The following is a 22,401-nucleotide window of genomic DNA, read 5'->3' on the forward strand; positions in this document are numbered from 1 at the left end:
CCCCCCCCCCCCCCCCCCCAACGGAGGGAAAAATAATTTCACAACAAAAAATTGGAAAGCTCATGGGAGAAGCGATGAGATATAATAAGGGGGCCCAGAAATCGGGCTCTAAACGCACTGCCGTGTTGAGTACAATCCACTTTGACCACGTTGACAGCCAAATCATCAGGAATGAGGCCATTGAGCTTGTCCCAAGTCGGCGCCAACTGCTTGCAGTGACCGCACCAGGGCGCTGTCGCGGAGGGTGACACGAACAGGACGATGCAGATGAGAGAAGCATGCCTCGATTCAGGCAATGGCAAGCACCAAATCTGCCAAAACCCACCATAAAACTTGACAAAGAGCGCTGTCTGCTGGCGCAGCGTCTCAAATTCCTCGGCATTGACTTGCTAGGAGCAGAGAACAAGTTGTGCCCACAATCAAGTCTCAGGTCAGTGACGTGGCGTGGCGCGCCGCGCTCGAGCCCGAGACAAAACCGCAGCTATGTTGGGTACCATGCGCATTGGCACTGACCTGCGCAACCGCCTCCTCCGCGTTGACCGCCCGCAGCGACGTCAAGGCCACGAGGGCCACGAGAGCGAGGCTCCAGCCCGCCGCCGATTGAAGCAACATGATGAGCGGTGGTCAACTAATGCTGGCCGCAATCCTAACCCAATGACAATGCTGCTTTGTGAATTTCAACACCTGATCAACTGGCCCATCACCCCAAGGACCCTGTCTTCACCACATCAATTCAGACAGCCAAGTGCCATTGCATTTGCCGCTCCATGCCGCCGCCGCCCCTCGCATGCACCCTCCAACGACAGCAGTCCCTTGCTTACCGTTACCGTTGCGATAAAAATTGCCCACTGTCTAATTCCACGTTTTGTGTGTGTGTGTGTGTGTGTGTGTGTGTGTGTGTGTGTGTGTGTGTGTGTGTGTGTGTGTGTGTGTGTGTGTCTGTATCTGTATCTGTATCTCTCTCTCTCTCTCTCTCTCTCTCTCTCTCGCTTGCCAATGTCAGATAAAATATTATCTGACATTGAGTGCCGCACCGAACAGGCTGACATGCTGATATTTTCCAAGCACTTGCGCAAGCGTCATGAGATGATGGGTGTGCCAGGCAGTCGGAAGATCCTGATGGTGCCCATCCCCTCCCCCCTGATCCTCGCATTTTCCAGCTGAATCTTGATTCGTTTCTTGCCACGGAGCAGCGTCATGACAGTCAAATCGCCTTGGCAGCAAGCTTGGTTTTGGCCTGCCCGTTGCTTCCGGGTTGTGGTGTTTGCACTTGTCTTGTTGGTGACGATTCATGTCAGCCCGGTCGACGCGCTGTGCACGCCTGCAGCTGTGGGATGCGTCTGCCAAACGCCGCAGATGACATGCAGCGCCTATCAGAACCTGGAAGCGCGCATCTTCAACATGTCACAGATGGAATTTGGTGACAAGCGCATCGCCAGTGGGCCACTCAAGCTTCTTTTTCATGATGCGGCCGAGCATGATCAACACGCGGAGGACCCGCTGGGCGTGGACGGCTGCCTCAATTGGGAGGATCCCATGAACGCGGAAATGGTCGACACCTACCAGGATGAAGATATCTTTGCCCTTGTTGACGACCTTTGGCTCAGCTACTGTTCTGAAATCTCCCGCGCCGACTTTATCGTCATGCTCGCGGCAGCTACCCTCCGCGCCTATGCAGGCGATATTCTCTATAATTACAAGTTCCCCTTTGCCCCCTATCTGGGGCGGACGGACCGCGTCACTTGCACCTATCGTGACTATGACCGCCTCGGCCTCTCGCGCCTGCCACGCCTCTCTCTTAATGTTTCGCAGTCGGAAGTCGACCGCGTCCTCGTCGAACAAATGGGCTTGGCACCAGACCACGCTGCCACGCTCATGCAAGCACATGTGCTGGCCATTTACAAAACACCCACCAACGCCATGTATGCCACCGTTGGCCAGGAAGGCATTTGGACCGACGGGCACATGCTTCGTCTCTTGACATCCACCTTCACACGTGTGTCTGCTTATGGGCAAATTTACCCCTTGGTGTACAACCTTCCTGACGATTACATCATGCGTTACGTCTGGCGCGCTGACGTGTCGCCCGCCGTTCTCGCGGCCGGCTATTATAGCCCTACCTTTTTCCTCAACCATGACATGCATCCCATCTTTCCAAACGTTTGGAACATCCACGAGGAAGGCGTTACCTGCGGTCCTCTGTTTGAGCTGACCAGCAAAGGTTCGTCCCGCTAGAGCAAAGCTGCACCCCCTTACCCGTGTGATGGCTCTCGCATGCCTTTCTTGAGACCAAACCAGGCTGCTCTCACCTCTGTGGGTCGTTGCCAACACAGGCACATTGCAGGCGCTACCCCGAAACGCGTCCAGTTCTTGCGAGGTGGACGAGGAACAGGTGCAGCGTCTCATCGAATACGTCTCCCTTCCCGGTCTGTTTTGGCAAAATTTCAGCCAAGCCATCACAGCTCTCAGCTTGGTGGGTGTCAATCAATCAGAGCTTTTCTGCCCTTGTGGTGGATGCAACCGCTCCTTCACCACCAACATCCAGAACTTGGCCAGCAGTAGAAATGAGGCAGTCCGACAAAAACCGTTTTCAGCCATCATCCTTGTTCTCGTGGCCATGGCCATCGCGCTGCTGCTTGAGCAGGAGCATCAATAGCACATCGTGCGCATTATCGATTGGATAAAGCTTGGCACGTGTGGATAAAATTTAATGTATGATATTTGCAGGAATGCAGTCGAAGCCTTTCTCCTCCTTCAACTTTTGCTCTTGGGCGGCAAACCTTGGGTCTAGTCAATATCTGAGGCAGTGGCAAGCTTCTGCAGAGTGTGCAGCGCAAAGGGGCGGTAGCGTAGGGTTCGTAAGAGACTCTGCTCAAAGTAGAGTTGGCGTTCGAGGTCCCCGGGATGGAGCTCATTCATCTCCAAAATGGTCCTGCAGCCCCGACAAGACATAAAGGGAGTTGGCACGCAATGAATGTAGCAAACCTATCACACTGGAAGAGCACGAGTCTCAAGTTTAAGCGGAAAGGTCGAATCACACACCATGTGTCCCCTTGCGGTTGGCGGCCCACACGAGCGTAAAGTTCTTCGAGTCGCGTGTGAATCCGGTTCAAGTACTTGGGTAGAAACGCGCAAAACAAAAGTCAACGAATGATGTTGAAACCCCGTGGTTACAAATGACCACAATTCTTACGGGTTGCTGCAGACTTACTTGGAGCTCAGCATTGGGCACAACATCGAGGCCTGGAACACTCACACCCAGTTCACGGTGGCGCTCTTTCCGGGCCATGAGCTTCAAGTGTCGGGCTGTCGACTACATTCGGTGACAAATGAGGGGATAGACACATTGAGTACCGGGAACGAGAAGGGCGCACGTGGGCGGGGGACGAGGAAAGCAAGCGTCGCCGCGACACAAGTCAAGAAGTCGCATTCCGTGTTGAGGCGCCCCAAAATGGTTGGCGTTGCACTGAGCGCACCTGTTCAAGTTCTGCCTGGGCTTTGGAGTTGGCCATTGCCAGAGCCGCGCCTAAATCACGTCGCATAAAATGAACTTCAAAGCTACGGACAGGCCCACACGAATGTGGTGGCGAGAAGACGAGAGGCGCAGTGCAATGTATAACGAACTGGTTTTTGCCTCGCGCTCTAAGCGCCGGCGCTTGCTCTCTAGCAGCTCTTGTAACGCGCGTGCGCGCGCACCGACAAATTTCGGGGGGCTGCCGGTTTTGCATATGGTGAGTATCTGTCAATCGCTTGCATTCACGTTGGCGACGCTAAAACCATGCTCCGGGTCGACGTACTCAACGTTTGTCGAGGTGGCACGCACATCTTGGACAAACCGCTTGACTGGGCTCGGTTCCTACAAGTCAGCACAGGGCAACGAGCCATGAGCACGGGGCGAAAAGCGACAAGCAAACGACCAAACCAAAAAAACGAAACTGCCCCTGCCAAGTGGCACACTGCCGATGGCACACCCATGAATGGCTCCTCGGGTCAAATGCCTCACCACGTAAGAGGCCTCGGGCTGCGGAGAAGGCGGTACGTCGGAAGCGTGGACGGCCATTATGGAGGGCTCTTCGGGTGAAGGCGGTGTCTACGCTTGCACAATTATTCATGCCATATCAATCGTTGGCAGTATTCAGTTGTTGGATGGGGCATCCCTGGCAAATTTGGAACAAACATGGGGTGGTAACACGAGCGCGTGGCGACTCCGTTCAAGCTCTTGAAGCCTTTGCTTGAGGAGGCGCAGTAGATTCGACGATGGCAACAGCTTCCAGACTTCGAACGTGCTGTCATGGCTGCCAGTCAAAAGGTTGAGTCCATCGGCTGAAAAGCCTGCGTCAATGGGCAAAAATTGTCGCGGTTGAGTCGCGAAGGCACAATAAACCCCGAGAACGCCGTGGCATTTCGCGAGAGCAGCGATCTCATGGAACGTACAAGTGGCAGTAACATAAGACGTGTGGGCCTGGAAGGAAAGGAGCAAACTGCGGGTGAGAGCATCGAAAAAGTCAATGTGCCCATCACCGGATCCAAGGCAGAGGATGCTCCCATCGTTGGAAAAGGAGCAAGTCCAAACCTGGGAGAGCATATGGTTGAATTGGTGAGACAGGTTCGAGGCAGCAGCACGGGCTTTCAAGGGCGGGTGTTGAACAATGGCTCAGAGGCAAAGGGGGCAGTCAAAGACTAGCGCATCCCGTCACTTTCATACTCAAAAGGAGGGTTTTCGGCACTCACAGGAGAGCGTGTGTTGGCTTCCAGAACGGCCAGTTGGGTGCCATCAAAGGTGTCCCAAAGAATTACGGTGCCATCATGCGATGCACTCGCGAGCATTTGGCCATCCGGGGAAAAGCGCACGGCCACAACAGGGGCCGAGTGCCCTTCAAGCACGCGCTCCGGCTCCTGTTGCCCCAAGGGAGAGAGCTCGCGGGCCACGGGCGCTGTGGGTGCCTCTGCCGGGGCTGCATTAAAATATGCCAACTTTTGTGCTTTTTTTCGTGCGCGTGCTTCCTCCAGACGTTTCTGGGGAGACCACAAGGGCATGCATGACATGACGGCAGATATAGAAGGGCCGTGTGGCTTCCAGACACCAAGAAAGCCGGGGATGGCATAGAGGACACACCTGACGATCGCGCTGACGAAAGTTGGCACCAATATCTGATTCCTCTCGCGCCAAAATGGCAGCGAGCTTGCGTTGGACACGCGAGTCTGGCCCCAGAGTCCAGAGCCGGATCGTCGTGTCAAAGCTAGACATGGCCATCGGTCAGTTGTTATTGTTCACAGGCCAGGCGAGTGGATGTGATGGAGATCCAAGCAAGGAGCAACTGTGTGGCATGCAACAACCCAACTCAAACCCACCTGCCCTCGGCCAGGACACCTTCGTTTGGTGCCAGATCGACGCAATAGCAGCCATGCACGGTGCCATGCTGAAGGTAGTCAAGAAGGTCACCGGTGCGAGCGTCCCACAGAGCCACGGATTCATCCAGAGAGGCAGAGAGCAGAATGTGGCCACTCGAACTGTAGCGCACTTGTCGAACGGCGTGCTAAAAATGCATTCAAACCATGAGAGACCAAAGACGAGGCAAAAGGCGGTGGCATCGAGCCCGATGATTTGAGTGTGGCAAACCTTGTGATGACGGCATTCGTGAATGAGGCGCTGTTGTTTGGCATCCCAAATAGAGACAATGCCGGCTGAGCCTCCGGTGGCGAGGCGCGAGCCACCAGGGCTGAATTCAACCGTCAGAACAGAGCCTTGCTGAACACGAAGCTGGGCCGTAATGGTCTGATCGATCAGGTCATAGATGGCCACGTGACCATCATGACAGGCCACGGCAGCCATGGAGCCGGCGGGGCTGGAAGCGACCGCCATGACGGGGGAATCCATTTCTACGGCCTGCATCAGTTCAGCCCCGTCGTCTTGCAAGCGCAGGTCTTGCGCACGGCTGATATCCATGCGAGGCTCCTCATCACTGGCGTTCAGATGAGAGCCTGCAGTAGCGGGCCGTCGCGGTGGGACCAAGCCACCGACTGAGTTGGTCGGGGGATTGTCAAGGACGCGCCTTGGGGTCGAGGTGGGGGCTGGGTGGTGGGGCCCAGTCGTCCTTGTGGTGAGTGGGGCGGTCGCGCGTGTGCTTGTGCTTGGTGGATTGGTTGTTCCCGGTAAGGGCGGGGGGCGCGACGTGGGCAAGGAGGGCCGCTGGGGAGCATGTGCACCGAGGCTTTGAGCCTGAGCATCGACATTGTCAGGGATTGCCGTAACGGGTGCTGCAGCATGGGGCAGAGCAGTGGTGAGCGAGTGGAGGCTGCTGCGGGAGGAGCGAAGGCTGGGGATGGCTGCCGGGGTGATGGTGGTGGAACGGGGCCGGGCCGGGCTCAAGGAGGGGCGATTGTGGGCATCGGCATGGAAGCTTGCGGGCCGGCTGCGCGAGCGAGAGAATGAATTGGTGCGCGTTCTTAGGCGCCGAATCTGTTCGGCGTGAGCGTGGGGCGAGGCCGCGATGCGGGTGGCGGAGTTTGATAAGTCAACATGGGACTTGGACAAGCGGCCGGCATCGAACAAGCTAGGTCGCGAGGCAGGGTATGCCAGGGAAGGGGCAGAGCAAAGGCACACGGAGGTGAGGTGGGGCGCGTGCAATGGGCAATGGGCAAAGGCCAATCTTCTGCATGTTGCCAACCCAGGACCCGGTGCGCGCGGGGAAGGCGGGGGATGGGAGGCGGGGCGCGACCTGTTTGAGCGTGTGCGAGGTGATGTTGACGTGGAGGCCAGCGGCGAACCAAAGCCACCGTGAGAGGCGCGTCCACGCGGAGTACCACTCATGTTGCACCTGGTGCGCACGGCTTGGCCTGCCGGGCTGGGAGCTCGCGAGCCGCTCGCCAAGGGCCCGGCCTGTCGAATGGATGAGAATGGGTGCACTTGCTGAGGACGTTGAACGGCGGCGCAACTGGCCGTTGGTTGGATTGAAGTGGGAAACCAGCAAACTGCCCACCATGCGTGCATGCAATGCATGGATGGCTAGGATTATATTTTATGGGGGTTAATTTATTCTGGAGATACGTCTGCTTGGAAGCCTACAACTCCTGGTTTTGCTTACAAGCCATTATTCTTCTTGGAACAGCAGCAACAAATACACGAAGGGGAACCGTGTCAGGGTTTCTCCCTTGTCCAGCTTGACCAAGTCAGCCAGCTGTGACCAAAACCACACTTTGAGACCAGTGACGGTGTTGTGGCTCAGGAGCTGCATCGCCTTTTTCCTTTTGTTCTTGGTCCGCAAAGGGTACGATGTTTGTGTCTCCGCCCCTCTAGTCTCTCAACCTCTCTAGCTCTCTCTCTCTCTCTCTCTCTGCTTCTCTCTCTCTCGTTCTCTCCCCCTATCTCTGCTCCCTCTCTCTCTGCTCTCTCTCTCTGCTCTCTCTCTCTGCTCTCTCTCTCTGCTCTCTCTCTGCTCTCTCTCTGCTCTCTCTCTCTGCTCTCTCTCTGCTCTCTCTCTGCTCTCTCTCTGCTCTCTCTCTGCTCTCTCTCTGCTCTCTCTCTGCTCTCTCTCTGCTCTCTCTCTCTGTGCTCTCTCTCTGTGCTCTCTCTGTGAGCTGTCGTTCGTGCTGATTTCGTGCGGCCACCCCGTCAGCCGCTGGAGTCTGGTCAGCTGCGTCTACCCCACCGTGTGTCGGACTTCCAACCACGATGTGAGAAGAAGGGTCAAGGGAGCCGCCACTGGGGAACAGAAAGAGGGAATGGGCGTAGCATTCGTGGCAGCTTTCTGCTCTGCGCGTGCTCGAGTGTGACACAAACAAGAACGCACTGATGTTGGCTCTGTCTGTCTGTCTGTCTATCTGCAATGCTCGCTCAACCGACCTCGGCATTTGACCCCCTTTGGTTCATAGATCTCCTGCATTCGTGTCACCTCTGCTCATTGATCTGAGGTGCCAGTGTCCCAGTCCCCCACCCACCCTCTTTCTCTTGCCGCCGCCGCCATGGCCCTCTTCGAACAGGCACGCTCCCCCCCCCCCCCCCCATCCCCTCATTCTACTATCCGGCTATCCGCTCCGTGTCGCACGACCATGTCGACTCTCGAGCTTTTTTGCAGCAACAGCATGCCATCCTGCGCCACCACCATCTGATGCATGGGCTCGCCCGATATTCTGCACAGGGGTCGCGCGTGTGGATCAAGACATCGGAGCGGTGGTGTCCTGCAACCGCCGCCAGCAACGATGGCACCAACACCGTCTTTGAAGGCGATGATGGCCAGGTACACGCCATTGCACCTTGACTATCCATATCATCCAGTCCTGGCATTGACACAAAGAGCAGTCCCAAACCACTCGACTGCCCGGTCTGTCTGGGCCTCACAACTCATGGCTGCACTGTCGTCGACATGACGTTTCGCAGTCATACACGGTCGGCAACGACCAGCTGGGCCCAGATACAGTGACGCACATGCATCAGACGAGCATTGAGGGTGTTGAAGACATGGCCAAGCTCGGCGATCTTCATGAAGGCTCACTGCTGTACAACATCAAGCTGCGCTACAAGAAGGACCTTATTTACACCTACATTGGCTCCATCCTCTCGGCCGTCAATCCGTACAAGAGCCTTCCGGGCCTTTATGACGATGCCAAGGTACAGTCAGCATATGATGAGGTGTTACCCAGTCTCTAAGACTACCCAGGCGCAGTCGTGGCGCATGCCTCACCAAGTGCCGCAAAATGTCTGATCTGTCTCGTCAGATCAACGAATACGATGGCAAGGACATTGGCGAATTGCCCCCACACATTTATGCCATCGCCAACCAAGCCTACCGCTCCATGTGGAAAAAGTATGACCCTTGCACCCCCGTGTTGACCCGCATGCAAGGCCTGCATTCACGCGTCTCACCAAAACGGTCTTGCGTGTGCTTACCTTACCTCTCGCTCTCGGCGCTTTTGCGTCTGCTTCTCTTGTGTTAGCTCGGCCAATCAGGCTGTTTTGATTTCTGGTGAATCGGGTGCTGGCAAGACAGAGTCCACCAAGTTCATCCTGCGGTACCTCTCCTACCAGAGTAATGACGTCAATAAGAAAAAGGGCAAGGAAGGTCGCAACTACGAGGAGCAGATTCTGCAGTCCAGCCCCATCCTCGAAGCTTTTGGCAACGCCAAGACCGTGTACAACAACAACTCGTCTCGGTATGTCTCGCCTTTTTGATTGGCCCAAGGCATCGCTTTTGTTGAAGACACTCTCATTTCCTGGCTTTCCAATGTGACAAACCTACTCTCAGCTTTGGCAAGTTTATCCAGCTCAACTTTGCGGCAACCGGTGCCATCGAGGGCTGCAAGATTGTGGATTATCTTCTCGAGAAGAATCGCGTACGTGTCATCTTAAGGCTTTTGTTCCTTGTTCTTGGAAAAAGCGCATCAGGGAAGACGGGATGACGGGACACTGCTCTTGACATCAGACTCGAGCCTTCCCTGCCCGAATTTTGAGTTTGCCTTCTGTCCCCTCATGTCTCATGTCTGATGTGTTTCCAGGTGGTGCGCCAGAACGGCGGCGAACGTAACTTCCACATCTTCTACGCCCTGCTCGCGGGTGGTCTCGGCAGCAAGTTTGGTCTGTCTGCTGACCCCAGCCAGTACCGCATCACCTCCATGAGTGGTACCTGGGATGTCGATGGCATTGATGACAAGGCGGATTGGCAGGCCGTGGAGCAAGCGTTCCGGACCATGAACTTCTCTGACGAACAGATGTCGGACATTATCACCGTCGTCGCAGCCATTTTGCACCTCTGCAACATGAAGTTCACCACGGCCGGTGGTGCCCAGGTGGCCACCCAGGCTGTCCTTGAGCAGGTCTGCCAACTGCTCGGCATCGAGGAGGCTGGCTTGGCCGAAGTTTTGACTCAGCAAAAGCGTGTCCTCCGTGGCGAAGAGATTTACACCCCACTTGACGTGGACCAAGCCGCTGACTCGCGAGACTCGCTGGCCATGAACCTCTATGCCCGCACCTTCCGCTGGATTATCAGCAAGATCAACGTGTCCTTGCGTGGTGACGAATCCTTCCAGTTTGTGGGTGTCCTCGACATTTTCGGTTTTGAGAACTTTGAGTTTAACAGCTTTGAGCAGTTCAACATCAACTACGCCAACGAGAAGCTGCAGCAATACTTCAACCGGTGTGTCTTGAGCTTCCAACGAGCGTCCTTTTCAAAGCCCAAACATGTCGCACCTGATGCGCGAGACTGGTGCCTAATATTAACTGTTTGTGCTTGTTGTTTTTAGACACATCTTCTCGCTCGAGCAGCTCGAGTACAACCAGGAAGGTATTGACTGGAGTGACATTGACTGGTACGCCAAATTCCCGCGGCCCCTTGCGCCTGGTCCTCACTGAGACGTTGATGGACACTTTGACTCATGATCGCCTCACACAACCCCAAGGGTTGACAACTCTGAGTGCCTGGATTTGATCGAGCGCAAGCTCGGCGTGCTGTCGCTGCTTGACGAAGAATCGCGTTTCCCACGTGGTACGGACGAGTCGCTGCTGATCAAGCTGCACTCGTCCCACGAGGAGGCGGCTCACTACGTGCGCCCTCGCGTGGCCAACACCAAGTTTGGCATTCGCCATTTTGCTGGCGAGGTCATGTATGACGTGACAGGGCTGCTTGAAAAGAACCGCGACACCTTCCGCGAGGTGCGTTTTACGGCCCCGTAGCGACTCAAAAGAGGACAGAGACGTGACTTTCTACCGATCTGAAATGTGGAATGGGCGTGAGCTGCGTGCTTTGGTTTCCGGCCTTGCATATCCTTCTCCAACTGACCGACTCTTGTGCTTCTCGGATACGGTGTGGGCTGTCTCAGGACGTTGCCGAGCTGCTTCAAAACTCGTCCAACGATTTCATCTTTGACCTTTTCGAGTCGAGCACCGGCGCGAGCCAGAACAAGTCGACTGCTCGCAAGAAACCCACTGTCAGCTTTCAGTTCAAGGAATCGCTGTCCTCGCTCATGGGTACTTTGGGCAAGGCCGAGCCCTTCTTTGTTCGCTGTCTCAAGCCCAACATGAAGAAGATTGCGGACCACTTTGAGGACGAGGTCGTCCTCAACCAGCTTTCCTACTCTGGTTTGGCCCGATGCATTTGCATTGTCTTGTCATCGTTCTTACCTTGGCGCTCTCCCTCACGCGCACACACACACACACACACACACACACACACACGCAAACACACGCATACACACATGCAAATGAGACCAACCTTCCTCTCACCCTCGCTGTTCTTCAGGTATGCTGGAGACCGTGCGCATTCGTCGGGCCGGCTACCCCGTGCGTCGCAGCTTCGACGACTTTCTCTTCCGGTACAGTGCGCGCACCCCGTTCGCGTTTCTCCTTGCTCTTTGTGCACAAAAGAACAAAAGGGGCACTATGAGCCTTTTTGTTTTCTTTTGTTCTTGTTTTTTTGTTTTTTGGTTCAAGGTGTCACATGAAACAAGCTTGCCCTTTTAAAGCAAATTATGCTGCAAAAAAGGGTGTTAAACAACTGCGGACATGATGCAACTCTTTTACGCATAGTTCATCTGAACGACTATCTGTTGAATAATCATCACCATCTTTCGACTGATCCGCACAACTCCTTTTACACTGGCCCTTCCCGCTACCATCCGTTATCTTCAAGCTGACAATTTTGTTTTCTGTTCGTTTTTGTTTTTGATTTTTGTTCTCTAGGTATCGCGTGCTGTTGCAAGGGCTGAGCAAGGCCGAGGGCGCACCCGAGCAGAGCCGAGTCCTTCTGGGCACCTACGATCAGAACAACTGGCAGATTGGTCATAGCAAGGTTTTCATGCGCGAGGGTCTCGAGAATCGTCTTGAGAAGGACCGTCATGCACGCCTCAAGGCAACCGTTCAGAAGATTCAAGCCTTCATTTTCGGCTCTATCCAACGCCGCCGCTACATCAAGATGCGCAAGGCCGCCGTCCGTGCGCAGAGCGTCATTCGTATGTACCTCATTCGCGCGGAGCACCTTCGTCGTGTCAAGGCGGCGACTAAGATCCAGTCAGTTTATCGTGGCTACAAGGCACGCGAGCTTCGTGCTCAACTTGCCGAGGCAAAGCGCATCGAGGAGGAGCGCCGTCGCGAGGAGGAGCGCCGCCGCGAGGTGAGTGAGAGAGCCACGCAATCCAGATCTGCACATAGATCGGTGCCCTTATGCCGCCCCAATAACCCTCGACCTATGGTCACGGAGGCCGTGTTTCGTCTCAGTCTTGTTTTGTTTCATCGGCTCACATCTGGTCTGCTGTTGAATGCTAATCAGGAGGAGCGCCGTGCTGAATTGAAGCGCCTCGAAGAAGAGGCCCTGGCTGCGGCTGCTCAAGAGGCCGCGGAGCGGGAAGAGGCTGAACGTCGTTTGGCCGAGGCCAAGCGTCGTGCCGAAGAAGACCGTCAGCGCAAAGTCGACGAGGAGCGTCAACGCCAGGAGGATGAAGCACGACGCATGCAAGAGGCCATGGCTCGGGCCAAGCAGCTCGAAGCTGAGCAGAAGCAGCGCGAGGAGGATGCCCGCCTGAAGGCCGAGGAGGCTCAACGCCTGCTCGAGGAAGCCGAGCGCATGAAAAAGGTGCGTCTATTTTTGTCTCTGTGTGCTGCGTTATGCCCGTTCGTCGCGGCAGCCATCGTGCATGCGCCTTCGGTTGAGCGTACAATGGCTCGCGGAAAGCTTGCTCCGCCCTCTGACGCATGCCATGTGCTTTTCAAAGATTCAAGAGGAGGCCCGTAAGGCCGACGAAGCCCGCTTGGCCGAAGAAGAGCGCCAACGCCTCGAGGCGGCAGCGGCCGACGAGGCAGCGCGCCGCGAAGCTCAGTTTGAGGAGCAAGAGGAGGAGGAATACGAGGAGGAGGAATACAAGGAAGGCTATCTTGGCATTTTCCGTGGCATGCTCAAGAACCTCAAGCGTCGCTGGTGCGTGCTGCACGAGGGAACTTTCATGTGGTTCAAGGCTCGCCAGGACTTTATCCACGCTGGCTGGTTGACCAAGATTGGCGGCGGCACCTCAACGCTGGGCCGCAAGTCCTGGAAGCGCCGCTGGATGGCACTCAAGGGAGGTGAACTCCATTACATGCCCTCTCAGGAGGAACAGGCCACTGTCCTGGGCGTCGTCGATATTCAAAAGGCTGAAGCCATCACTGTAGAGGCCGATGCCCCCGGCAAGCGCGAGTTCTGCTTTGCGATTGAAACCTCCAAGCGCACTTACCTCATGGCCGCTGATAGCGAGCAAGAGATGCAAGAGTGGATCGAGATTCTCAACATGGTCAAGGGCAAGTCAGACGAGGAGATCAACGCCATGATGGCTCAGGCCCTGGTCAACCCTCGCCATGCTGAGGGGACCGTTGAGACAGAGGATATCCTCTCTGTAGGCCCCACCAACACCCAGGACGTGGAAGGCCACCCGTCTTTTGTCATCATGACCGCTGAGCGCGTTCTCAAGTTTGTCGCCAAGGATCAGACTGAACTTGATGACTGGTGCCGCCTGCTGACCCCGCGCCGCCGCGAGAACCTGTCCCCAGACATCAACGATGCCTCAGTCACAGAGCGCGGCTGGATGCTCAAGGCCGGTGGCAAGGGCAATGCGTTTAAGCGCCGCCGCTGGTTCGTCTTGCGTGGTGACACCATCAGCTACTACAAGAACAAGGTACGACATCTCCGCACGCCGGCGCCCCAATCTTTTCTTTCTTCCGCTTTTTATAGCCACGTAGCCTGCTTGCCAGCCGATGGTGTATCTGCACGTCTGCGCCATGCGTACCCGCTTCTCGTTGGTGATCTGTGGTCTCACGCCTCCTGTTCGCCGTGTGCCTTGGCCTAGGATGATGATTACACGGTGGGCACCATCCCTCTGAACTCACTTTGCTCGGTCATCCCGCCGGATGAGTCGCTGGCACTGCAGCGCAACGACTGGACCTTTATCGTCCACAGCAAGCACAAATCGTTCTTCCTCACCTGCAAAACGCAGGCCGATTGCAATCGCTGGATCAACGCAATCCAGGACGTGATCGACAACTCGGCACAGATCGAGACGCCCATGGAGAAGCTCATTGACGAGCTCAAGATGGCTTCGCCCCTTGAGGTGGAGCAGATCTACAGCAGCCACCGCGTGCTCACCTACACATCGTCGGCTCTGAAGTCGCCGCTGCTGCCCCTGCCCTATGGCGAGATTGTTGTGCCCAACGCTGATCGCCAGTACGAAACCCTGGCTGCCGAGGCCGTCAAGATCAGTGCCTCGCTCCTGCCCTCGTTTGAGGCTGGTAAGAGCAAGTACGGTACAACGGAGAACCCAGTCGATCTCATTAAGAACGTTGTACAGGCCGTCTTTGATGTCAACAAGCTCCGCAACGAGGTGTATTGCCAAGTCATTTGCCAGACGACCAATGCACCCAACCCCGGCTCGACGCTGAACATGACGCACTGGCATCTCTTGGCGGCACTGTGCTGCTCAACTCTGCCCAGCCGCAAGTTTATTCGCTTCCTCAAGTTCCACCTCAAGCGTACCATGGACATGCGCGAGGAAGTGGGCGAGGACGTTGCCAACGTGGCCCAGTTTTGCCTTGACAGTATCAAGCAAACCAAGTCGCGCGACTTCCCGCCCTCCACCAAGGAGATTGAGGCCATCATGTCGGGCCAGGGCTTGACCGTGAGCGTCGGATGCGTAGGCTCACGAACGATCGATTTGCCTGTCAACAGCAGTACGACTTGCGGCAGCATCATCAAGCGCGTCAAGGCCGAGCTGCAGCTCGAAGAGAGCCGCAACGGTTTTGGTCTTTTCGAGACATGTGGCTCCATCTCCAAGTTCTTGGAGGACAAGTACTACGTCTCTGATGTGCTCAGCAAGTGGGAAAAGTACGAGGCGCACGGTCTCAATCCGGCCGAGGGAGGCTGGAAGCTCGAGTTTAAGCTTTTTGCCTTTTACGACCCCATGGCCCCGGATCTCTCGAAAACGGAGAAGGAGTTTTTGTTTGAGCAAGCCTACGAGGCTGTGATGAACCGCCGCTACCCGGCCAACGAGGACACGCTGATTCAGCTTGCAGCGCTGCGCACCCAATTCGTGGTTGGTGACTACGAAGACGGGGCTTACATTTCGGATTTGGTCAAGGTCCATCCTGCCCAACAGCCACAGCTCCTTGCCTCGGATTCTAGCAGCGGTGGAACGCTGAAGCGTGCGGGTACCATCATCAAGGGTACGCTCAAGGGCTTGGGCATGAACACGCTCCGCAAACTTCGCGGCGGCACCATCAAGAAGACGGGCGAGGTCTCGGACGCAGAGATGAAGAAGATCAAGGACAAGATTGTGGGCAAATGGAAGACCATGCAGGTGTGTTTGCGACATAGGGCTGCAAGAATCGACATGCGTTCAGACTCAGTTCGTGTGGCAGCAATCAGAGGATGGGGTTTCATTTCTTATTTTATTTTTTTATCTCAACTTGTTTGATTTGTGTTTCCTAGGGTATGAACAATGACGAGGCGCGTGAGGCCTACATGTCCATCATCCAAAGCTGGGAAGGCTACGGCAGCAACCTCTTTGAGGTGACTCAAACCGGCAAGAAGGATTGGCCCAAGGAGATCTGGCTCGGCATCAGCTTGGAAGGCGTCAGCATTTTCCCCGTCAATGAGTACGTGTTGTTTCCGCTGATGACTCCTCCGATTGTTAGGCGCACAGCACTGATGACCACCACTCTTGACTTGCTGTGCACAGGCGGGAGCGGCTTGCCTTCCATCGCTACGAGAGTGTGCTCAGCTTCGGAGCCCCCGTACCCAACAAGTACAAAATTTTGGTTGAGGGCGATGGATCCATGGTCTTTGAAACCAACATGGTGCTTGAGATTGCCAAGCTGATGAAATCATACATCAAGGAGGTGGTGAGCCGAAGGCAGTAGAGCCCCTCGGCCGGTAGTGGGCGGTAAACTGTCAGTATTGCGGCTAGTTGGGCTGGTCTCACTGGCTCGGCGTTGAGAATTGCTCGACCGTATTTAGCCACTCGTCCCGAGTGCTCAAATCGGGCAAACATCTCTTACCTACTTTGAGTTGGGCCCTTTGCTCTTCTTTTTCGTCTTCTTTTCTCTTTCTTTTTCTCTGCTGGTTCGTTCTCGTGTGTGTACCTACCGTGCTCCTGATACCTCATGTAAATTTTCTATCTCTCGTCGTGTCATTTTGGGCGATCAAGACTGTGCTTTGGTCGCTTTGCAAATTGATGACGTGTAGCTCAAGTGGTGGTCGAGCATCAGATAAGCAGCCCGCTTATTCATCAGATGAACAGGTGGTTTCGAAACTTAATTTGTCGGTTTACTCAGTAGTTGTGGAGATTGCCGAAGAAGCTTGTCAAACAGGCCAGCCCGGCGGCAGGACACGGATCAAGCATTGACTTGAAACGGCCTTTATTGGCGCTTCTTGCCGCCACGTCCCCGCTGGGGTGGGGGCATGGAAGCAGGCATGGGCGGTGGTGCAGCGCTGTTGTCGGGTAGGAGAAACTTGAACGCGAGAAAGCCCAAAACGACCAGCCAAACGAGGTTGACTAGCGCCGTGACTGGACACAGTGCCAAGGCAAAGACCGCGACAAGAAGAAGATCGAAGGCGTATTCTGCAATGCCTCCCTTGATGCTCAAGTCAGCGCCAGAAGTGCCGGTTGAGTGCATCTGTGGGAAAAAAAAAAAAAAAAAAAAACGCAAACGCAAACGTGAGCCATTGTGACATGGAAGTGGGCTAGATAGTAGCTTTTCCTTCTACAGCGCCAACATACCAGGGCCATGGTTGCAATCAGAACCAAGCCATTGCAGATGGCAGACACCTAAACCCGACAGCGAAGCAAATCAGGGCGGCATCAACAAGCATTTTCAACAAACAAGGACTACAGCGCGATCTCGAGGGGCAAGCCGTCACGACAGCGCTGGACAAACACTCATAAAGGAGGTGCCCATGAGGAACGTGAGCAACGTGAACAGAGCCTGCGCGAGTAAGTCCACCACAGAAGAGCGTGAGTGGGCTTCAATGACACTGACAACGCGTCGTTGCTGATCACTGAGCGATTCTGCCGACGCCCCCCGCCCTCCATCCTTCGCTCTTGTGTATCTAGCTCGGCGTTTGTTTGTTTGTTGCAGTCCGCCACTAACACCCCGCAAGCCCGTTGAATCCGCGTACCAGTCCACAGCCCGCTGCGATACGTGCGCTCTGTAGAATGCCCGCATTGCGAGCCACCAGCTTCTTCTGAGCCCCGCCAGCCATGTTGGAGTCGTGTGTGCGCGCTGTGCGCTGCTCTGCTTCACAATTGATTTCCTTACTCTCTAATTTCAACTTTTCTCTCTCATGTGGTAGTTGTGCGTTTCCTTTGTGTCTTTGCTCTTTATTTCTCTCTTTCTCAAACCGACCAAACCAATTCATCTCTCTCTCTCTCTCTCTCTCTCTCTCTCTCTCTCTCTCTCTCTCTCACACACACACACACACACACACACACACCATAAGAACCAAACAGTCAATTTAGCTCGACTCACGAGCCCGCATGGAATATCGATGCCGACAGTTGGTATGGGAGAATCGTTTTTGGTAGACTGGCATTCAAGATGTAGGGCATAGCTGTACAACCAGTCTGGCTCAGGCTAAAAGGTGGCGACTCTCCAACAGCCGTCGGCTCAAGTGCGGGAGAGCCGGTTCAAGCGTGTCTGCCACATGCAAGTCTTTTGTGAGTTCAACGCGAGTGCTGGGACACCTTGCTCACTACCACCTCCCTGACTGAGGCGCTGGTGCGTAGGTCGCATCGAATCTGGCCCATTTCACCCAACGTTGGCGTACCGGAGAGCGTGGTCAAGAGGTGCGCCGCATGCTCCTGCTCGTGGCGCAGCCGCTCAGCGGTGCCAAACACGAGCACAGCCTGCTGCAACCTGTTGCAAAGGCACTCGTGAAGCCCAGGTATCTGATCTACAAGGAGGAAGCTTGGCCCACACTGCCGGACAACTAGATGCCAAGCTGGTTTTGTGGCACGTACCGTGCTTCGCCTGTGCGAAGGTCGCGATGCCCAGCAAGTGCCTGCTCCTCCAATGCCAAGGAGCGAAGGTCGCCCAACATCTCTTCCCGCACCTGCATTTGTTCTTCTTGTAACTAAGCCCAACACGTGTGTGTAGTGTGTGTAGTGTGTGTAGTGTGTGTAGTGTGTGTAGTGTGAGGCGAACGCAGAATAGCACCAGATTGGGAGGATGAGCAGGATGGGCCCTCATGACCAACCGACCTTTTCATACTCCTCTGTTTTCGGACCATTGCGCTGGAGGTTCGAGGCGATTTCGGTCTTGAGGCGAATGAGATGTGCATGCTCATCCAACATGTGCTGTTCAAACTCTGCCTTTTCATTGGCCAAAACCCGAACCAGCGCCTCACTCTGCTTGTTATACGTCGCTGTCGACGCCATTGTATGATCCACCTACCGATACAAATGAGCAAGCCCCAAGGAAAAAAAAACATAACATAACATAACATAACATAACATAACATGACATGACATGACATGACATGACATGACATGACATGACATGACATGACATGACATGATATAACAGAACAAAACAGAACATAAAAAAAACGCATGGCGAAGGCGCATTTAATGCGGGCAGATTTAATGCGGGCAGGCGGCTTTCGTGCGTGGTTGTAGTCTCCTGCATTGACAGGTCGGACCTTCTCAGTGAGCGTCGCAATCCGATCGTCCAAGGTCTCTGCCTCTGCTGCAGTGGCAGCCTGTTTAGCTTTCAGGTCTTCCGTGACGAGTGCTGCGTTGACCAGCTGTGTAACGACAAAAGGATGAGTCCAAGGTTTTTCTTGCTGCGCGGGCATGCTGCATTGACCAGCACGCTTGCATGAACCCCTTCAATCTGTGCATCGTGCCAAATTTGGGCCCACCTTGTCGTTGAGATCGCGACGCTCCACGGGAATGGCTTCGAGGACGGCCCGCACGGTATCGACTTCGCTCTGAACTTGTTGTAGCTCGGTGGCCAACTCCGCCTAAAGCCATCAGAATAAAAGTTAACGTGATGCCGACGCGGATCTGATGTCTCCCATCGCAAGTCAAACATGCCTCTTTGGCAGTGGCCTTTGCAGAACGTTCTGCCAAATCACGCTGGACTTCGGCCAGCTGTGCCTCCAGATCCGCTTCTTCTGCCGCGATGCTGTCGTCTTCGGCTTGCAACTGCCCAGATCACAACAGGGGCAGCAGAAGTCAGACCTCAGTGGAATTTGATGCAAGCGCAAGGCACGATCCAACACAAGAGGAAGCAAAATCGCACTTCATCCACCACACGCTGTTGCTGCTCGCAGACTCCTTTGGCCTCCTCGATCTGCGTCATCAGGGATCCCAATTTTTCTGCAGAGAGGCCAGAAGACCGTTTTTAAGGCAAGAGTTCGGGCAATACTCGCGCAAATTCAGGATCAAGCCTTGAGAGTGTGAAGACCCGAACCTTCGCGCTCCTGTTCAAGGCGTTGATGGATCAATTTGGCCTCGCCCAAAGCCTCCCGATTGAGCTCGAGGTTCTCATTCGTTTGCTGAATGTTGGTCTGAAGGGTAGCCAGGGTGTCTTGAGCCGATAAGATTTGTTGCCGTCGATCTTGGCGCGCCTGGACACAACAGGTATTGATGGAAAAGCAAATAACGAAAGCAAATGGGCCGGGTTGATGAGCATGTGCACAAAAGAGCCCAGATGCAAGCCTCCATGAGTCGAAGGGAAGGTCGCTGCGTCACCTGGTGCACGTTGTCTGATACAAGCCGCACTTGGCGTTGATTCTGAAAGCATGCACCCAAGCATGGGAGTGAGGCGTTTATTGACTTGGGGTGAAGCACATACACGCCGCGGCTGGCTGGGGTGATTTTCGGGTGCATTTGGCCCTCTTGCCAGAGCAATCCCAGACAAATCTCGCGATACCTGTTCAAAGTTTGCAAGCGCATCATTGTATTGCTTGGCAATACGCTCCATTTCTCTTTGTCTTGATTCCTTTTCTCTTTCCGAGGCCAGAACAGCCTGCTCTGCGTCATGTTGGCGCCTTTCCAATGCATCCAACGATGCCTGACAAAATAACACAAGACACAGTGATAAGCTCGATCCTGCGTGCCTCAGCTAAGCACACAAGTCTTTCTGCCAAGCCGAAAAAGCGCGTTATCGCGAAAAACCTTGGCATTAAGGCGTTCTGCCTCGCTGGCATGCATCCGCTCCAGAAGCGCCAGGCGTTGTGCATCTTCGGCTTCAATGGCCGCCTAAACCCAGTGCCGGGGGTGCCATGAGATCTGCCAGGACAGGGCAAATGCGAGGCGTCGGGCATCTATTTCCAGACCTGTTGCGCTTCGCGTAGCTCGTTATACTCGCTAAGTTGCATTTCCAGCCTGCCGACATGGACATGGTTGTGAGCCTTTTGCTTTTGATAGTGAGTCCGTTGGTCGTTGAGAAACAGCGAATATGACTGCTGATTTCAAGAGCGCACCCTTGTCGCAGTTTCTGGGTCTCCTGTTGTACGCGGGCAAGATGCCGCTCCAATCTGCATGAGGGATGAGGCGGGACATATGGCAGAAGGCGTGTCAAAGGTCAATCTGAAATTCACCCGCACATGCAAACGGAGGCCGCCTGCGCTCGTGCTACTGACTCTGCCACTTCGAGCCGGGCTTTGTCCCGAGCCTCGCGGCTGCGCTCAACCTCGCCCTCCAACATGGTACGCCGTTTAAGAGCCAGGTCAATTTTGCCTTGCAGCTCCCCGCTAAGATCACGGGGGGGTTCAACGCCTTGCTCGTTGTGCAGGGCCTGTTCGGCCTGTTGCAGAAGCCCCACGGCGTTGTGGTGACGCTCCACCTATAGTATTTGGCGACACGGTTGCCAATGCAAATTTGAAATCATGGGAAGAAGGGAACAAGGTACAGGCGCGCGCGCGCGCGTGTGTGTGTGTGTGTGTGTGTGTGTGTCAAAAGGCCAGAGGCGCATGGGTCTGCATCTTGAGTATTCACGACGGTTCCGACATGCGTACATATTCGCGCTGGGTGTCGTTGGCAAGTTGTGTGAGTTGTTCAAACGCCTCGTGGGCCCTGTCGCGTTTTTCGTGGGCCTTGTCGCGGGCCGCCTCGTCGGCAGCACGAATTTGGGCCTCGTGGTCACGGCACTCGAGCTCAACGGCCAGGCGATCGTGGATGCCTTGAAATAGATGCTCCACCTGGGCGCGAAGCCGTTGTTCTGCACTGAGGTCATCGCGGGCATGTTGAAGCCGTGACTCGCTCTGATTGACTTGGGCTTTGAGTCGGCTAGCTTCCTGGAGTTCAGTCAGAAGTCAACATGAGACTGCTGCGTCCACCACCGCCATGGGGAGTCACGATACTGGAGCAGCGAGATCCCACGGCTGGAGCGGCACAGAGAAGAGGCTTGCGAAGCATCACCACGGGCAGCCCAATAATGGCCATCCAACTGGACAAGAGGTCCAAAAACTAACCTCACGAAGTTGGCGGCAATTGCGGTCTAGGATAATGCGCTCGTTGCGTGCGGCTGCCGCAATCTCCCGCTCGCGATAGGCCAGGTAGTGTACCAAACGCTGGCCAATGGCATCACGTTCATGGGTCCAGTGATCCCATCTAGCAATATGCATGGGCCATGCATTAGCGCGGGGACATGGCTCACATTGGAAAACCAAGCAGAGTCGCCACGCACTTTGCCTGGTATCGGGACAGCTCGCTGAGACAGCCTTGCAGTAGCTGGCTTGTCTCTGCCAGGCGTTGGCTCAATGTGACGTCTTGAAACCGAGGTGCTTGACGCTATAGCATGTCATGGGTGGGGTGGCGGGAGGGTGGCAGCTTGGTGAACTTGGCTGTGGGTAGCCATGCACGCGGCAAACCAAGACGAGGAGAGGAGGAGAAGGAGGAGCGTGGGGAGGGACGCACCTGATCCAGGTCAATACTCTCCTTGCCATAGACGGCTATGGTCAGAGCAGATCGAGCTGTGCTTTGCATCCGATCAAAATCCTCGACCCGGATCTTATACATGTCGTGTGCTTTGCTTCCCATGGCGTCCGTTGGTCGGTTGGTCGGTGGTGCTGCTGCTACGGGGCCCTTGGGCTCACACTTGAGATGACAAGCGATGATGACCGCACCAGAAGAATATCATGACCCGTGCGTAAATGTCTTGGTCATGCTGCCAACTGCGCCAGATCCCAGTCCAATTCGCTCTGCCTCTCCCCGTGCACTCCACCGCCAGCCAGCTATTGGCCAGCCCCACACCATTCGGCCCGCTCCCGCTCCCGTTGCCCTGCTCCTCGTCGCCAAGTAGATGCGACGCGACTTGAAACCCCCCCCCCCTCTCTCTCTCTCTCTCTCTCTCTCTGTCCGTCTGACAATACTATCTGACAATTTGACTGGTTTCCAAGTTGACAACAGCTGTTGTCAGCTTCGGCTCGTCAAGGCTGCTACCAA

At 55.2% G+C, this 22,401-nt stretch overlaps 8 protein-coding genes across 8 annotated transcripts in view; 5 read left to right on the forward strand and 3 right to left on the reverse strand.

The window, feature by feature from the left end:
* Positions 1–647, reverse strand: part of MONBRDRAFT_36711 (uncharacterized protein) — a 2,476-nt gene extending 1,829 nt beyond the window's left edge. Inside the window, exons 1-3 of the mRNA XM_001745025.1 lie at positions 514–647; positions 326–389; positions 118–232 (exon numbers count right to left, since the gene is read on the reverse strand). Coding sequence (XP_001745077.1) covers positions 118–232; positions 326–389; positions 514–612 — 278 coding nt within the window. The 5' untranslated portion in view covers positions 613–647. The remainder of the gene's footprint in view (positions 1–117; positions 233–325; positions 390–513) is intronic.
* A 550-nt stretch (positions 648–1,197) lies between these two features.
* On the forward strand, positions 1,198–2,656 carry MONBRDRAFT_7457 (uncharacterized protein; the record flags this gene model as incomplete). Its single annotated transcript, XM_001744847.1, has 2 exons — positions 1,198–2,221; positions 2,334–2,656. 2 exons carry the CDS (start codon positions 1,198–1,200, stop codon positions 2,654–2,656), a joined length of 1,347 nt encoding a protein of 448 aa, XP_001744899.1.
* A 131-nt stretch (positions 2,657–2,787) lies between these two features.
* MONBRDRAFT_24633 (uncharacterized protein) lies at positions 2,788–5,878 on the reverse strand (the record flags this gene model as incomplete). Its single annotated transcript, XM_001745026.1, has 10 exons — positions 2,788–2,985; positions 3,212–3,313; positions 3,477–3,526; positions 3,798–3,856; positions 4,284–4,332; positions 4,435–4,573; positions 4,732–5,016; positions 5,117–5,240; positions 5,353–5,537; positions 5,621–5,878. 10 exons carry the CDS (start codon positions 5,876–5,878, stop codon positions 2,788–2,790), a joined length of 1,449 nt encoding a protein of 482 aa, XP_001745078.1.
* Positions 5,879–6,491: 613 nt separating this feature from the next.
* MONBRDRAFT_24634 (uncharacterized protein) lies at positions 6,492–8,237 on the forward strand (the record flags this gene model as incomplete). Its single annotated transcript, XM_001744848.1, has 3 exons — positions 6,492–6,608; positions 7,298–7,583; positions 7,981–8,237. Coding segments are annotated over 3 exons (660 nt in total), but the record flags the coding sequence as incomplete, so codon positions are not given.
* Positions 8,238–8,458: 221 nt separating this feature from the next.
* MONBRDRAFT_7459 (uncharacterized protein) lies at positions 8,459–10,666 on the forward strand (the record flags this gene model as incomplete). The annotated part of the gene is made up of 7 exons (XM_001744849.1): positions 8,459–8,608; positions 8,716–8,804; positions 8,935–9,150; positions 9,243–9,330; positions 9,493–10,130; positions 10,237–10,302; positions 10,393–10,666. The coding sequence occupies 7 exons, from the start codon at positions 8,459–8,461 to the stop codon at positions 10,664–10,666; spliced, it is 1,521 nt and encodes a 506-aa protein (XP_001744901.1).
* Positions 10,667–10,812: 146 nt separating this feature from the next.
* MONBRDRAFT_24636 (uncharacterized protein) lies at positions 10,813–12,560 on the forward strand (the record flags this gene model as incomplete). The annotated part of the gene is made up of 4 exons (XM_001744850.1): positions 10,813–11,071; positions 11,232–11,304; positions 11,672–12,101; positions 12,258–12,560. Coding segments are annotated over 4 exons (1,065 nt in total), but the record flags the coding sequence as incomplete, so codon positions are not given.
* Positions 12,561–12,876: 316 nt separating this feature from the next.
* On the forward strand, positions 12,877–16,196 carry MONBRDRAFT_36712 (uncharacterized protein; the record flags this gene model as incomplete). Its single annotated transcript, XM_001744851.1, has 4 exons — positions 12,877–13,632; positions 13,804–15,306; positions 15,438–15,604; positions 15,688–16,196. The coding sequence occupies 4 exons, from the start codon at positions 12,877–12,879 to the stop codon at positions 15,866–15,868; spliced, it is 2,607 nt and encodes an 868-aa protein (XP_001744903.1). The 3' UTR covers positions 15,869–16,196.
* A 170-nt stretch (positions 16,197–16,366) lies between these two features.
* Positions 16,367–21,996, reverse strand: MONBRDRAFT_32042 (uncharacterized protein; the record flags this gene model as incomplete). The annotated part of the gene is made up of 19 exons (XM_001745027.1): positions 16,367–16,624; positions 16,729–16,776; positions 17,127–17,410; positions 17,775–17,863; positions 17,968–18,080; positions 18,208–18,396; positions 18,648–18,752; positions 18,870–18,971; positions 19,253–19,329; positions 19,424–19,580; positions 19,886–20,026; positions 20,131–20,214; positions 20,292–20,340; positions 20,439–20,492; positions 20,598–20,800; positions 20,973–21,251; positions 21,429–21,567; positions 21,644–21,747; positions 21,874–21,996. The coding sequence occupies 19 exons, from the start codon at positions 21,994–21,996 to the stop codon at positions 16,367–16,369; spliced, it is 2,598 nt and encodes an 865-aa protein (XP_001745079.1).
* Positions 21,997–22,401: the final 405 nt, after the last annotated feature.

This window comes from Monosiga brevicollis, genomic scaffold (genome assembly GCF_000002865.3).
Source record: "Monosiga brevicollis MX1 MONBRscaffold_7 genomic scaffold, whole genome shotgun sequence".
Classification (NCBI taxonomy): Eukaryota; class Choanoflagellata; order Craspedida; family Salpingoecidae; genus Monosiga; species Monosiga brevicollis.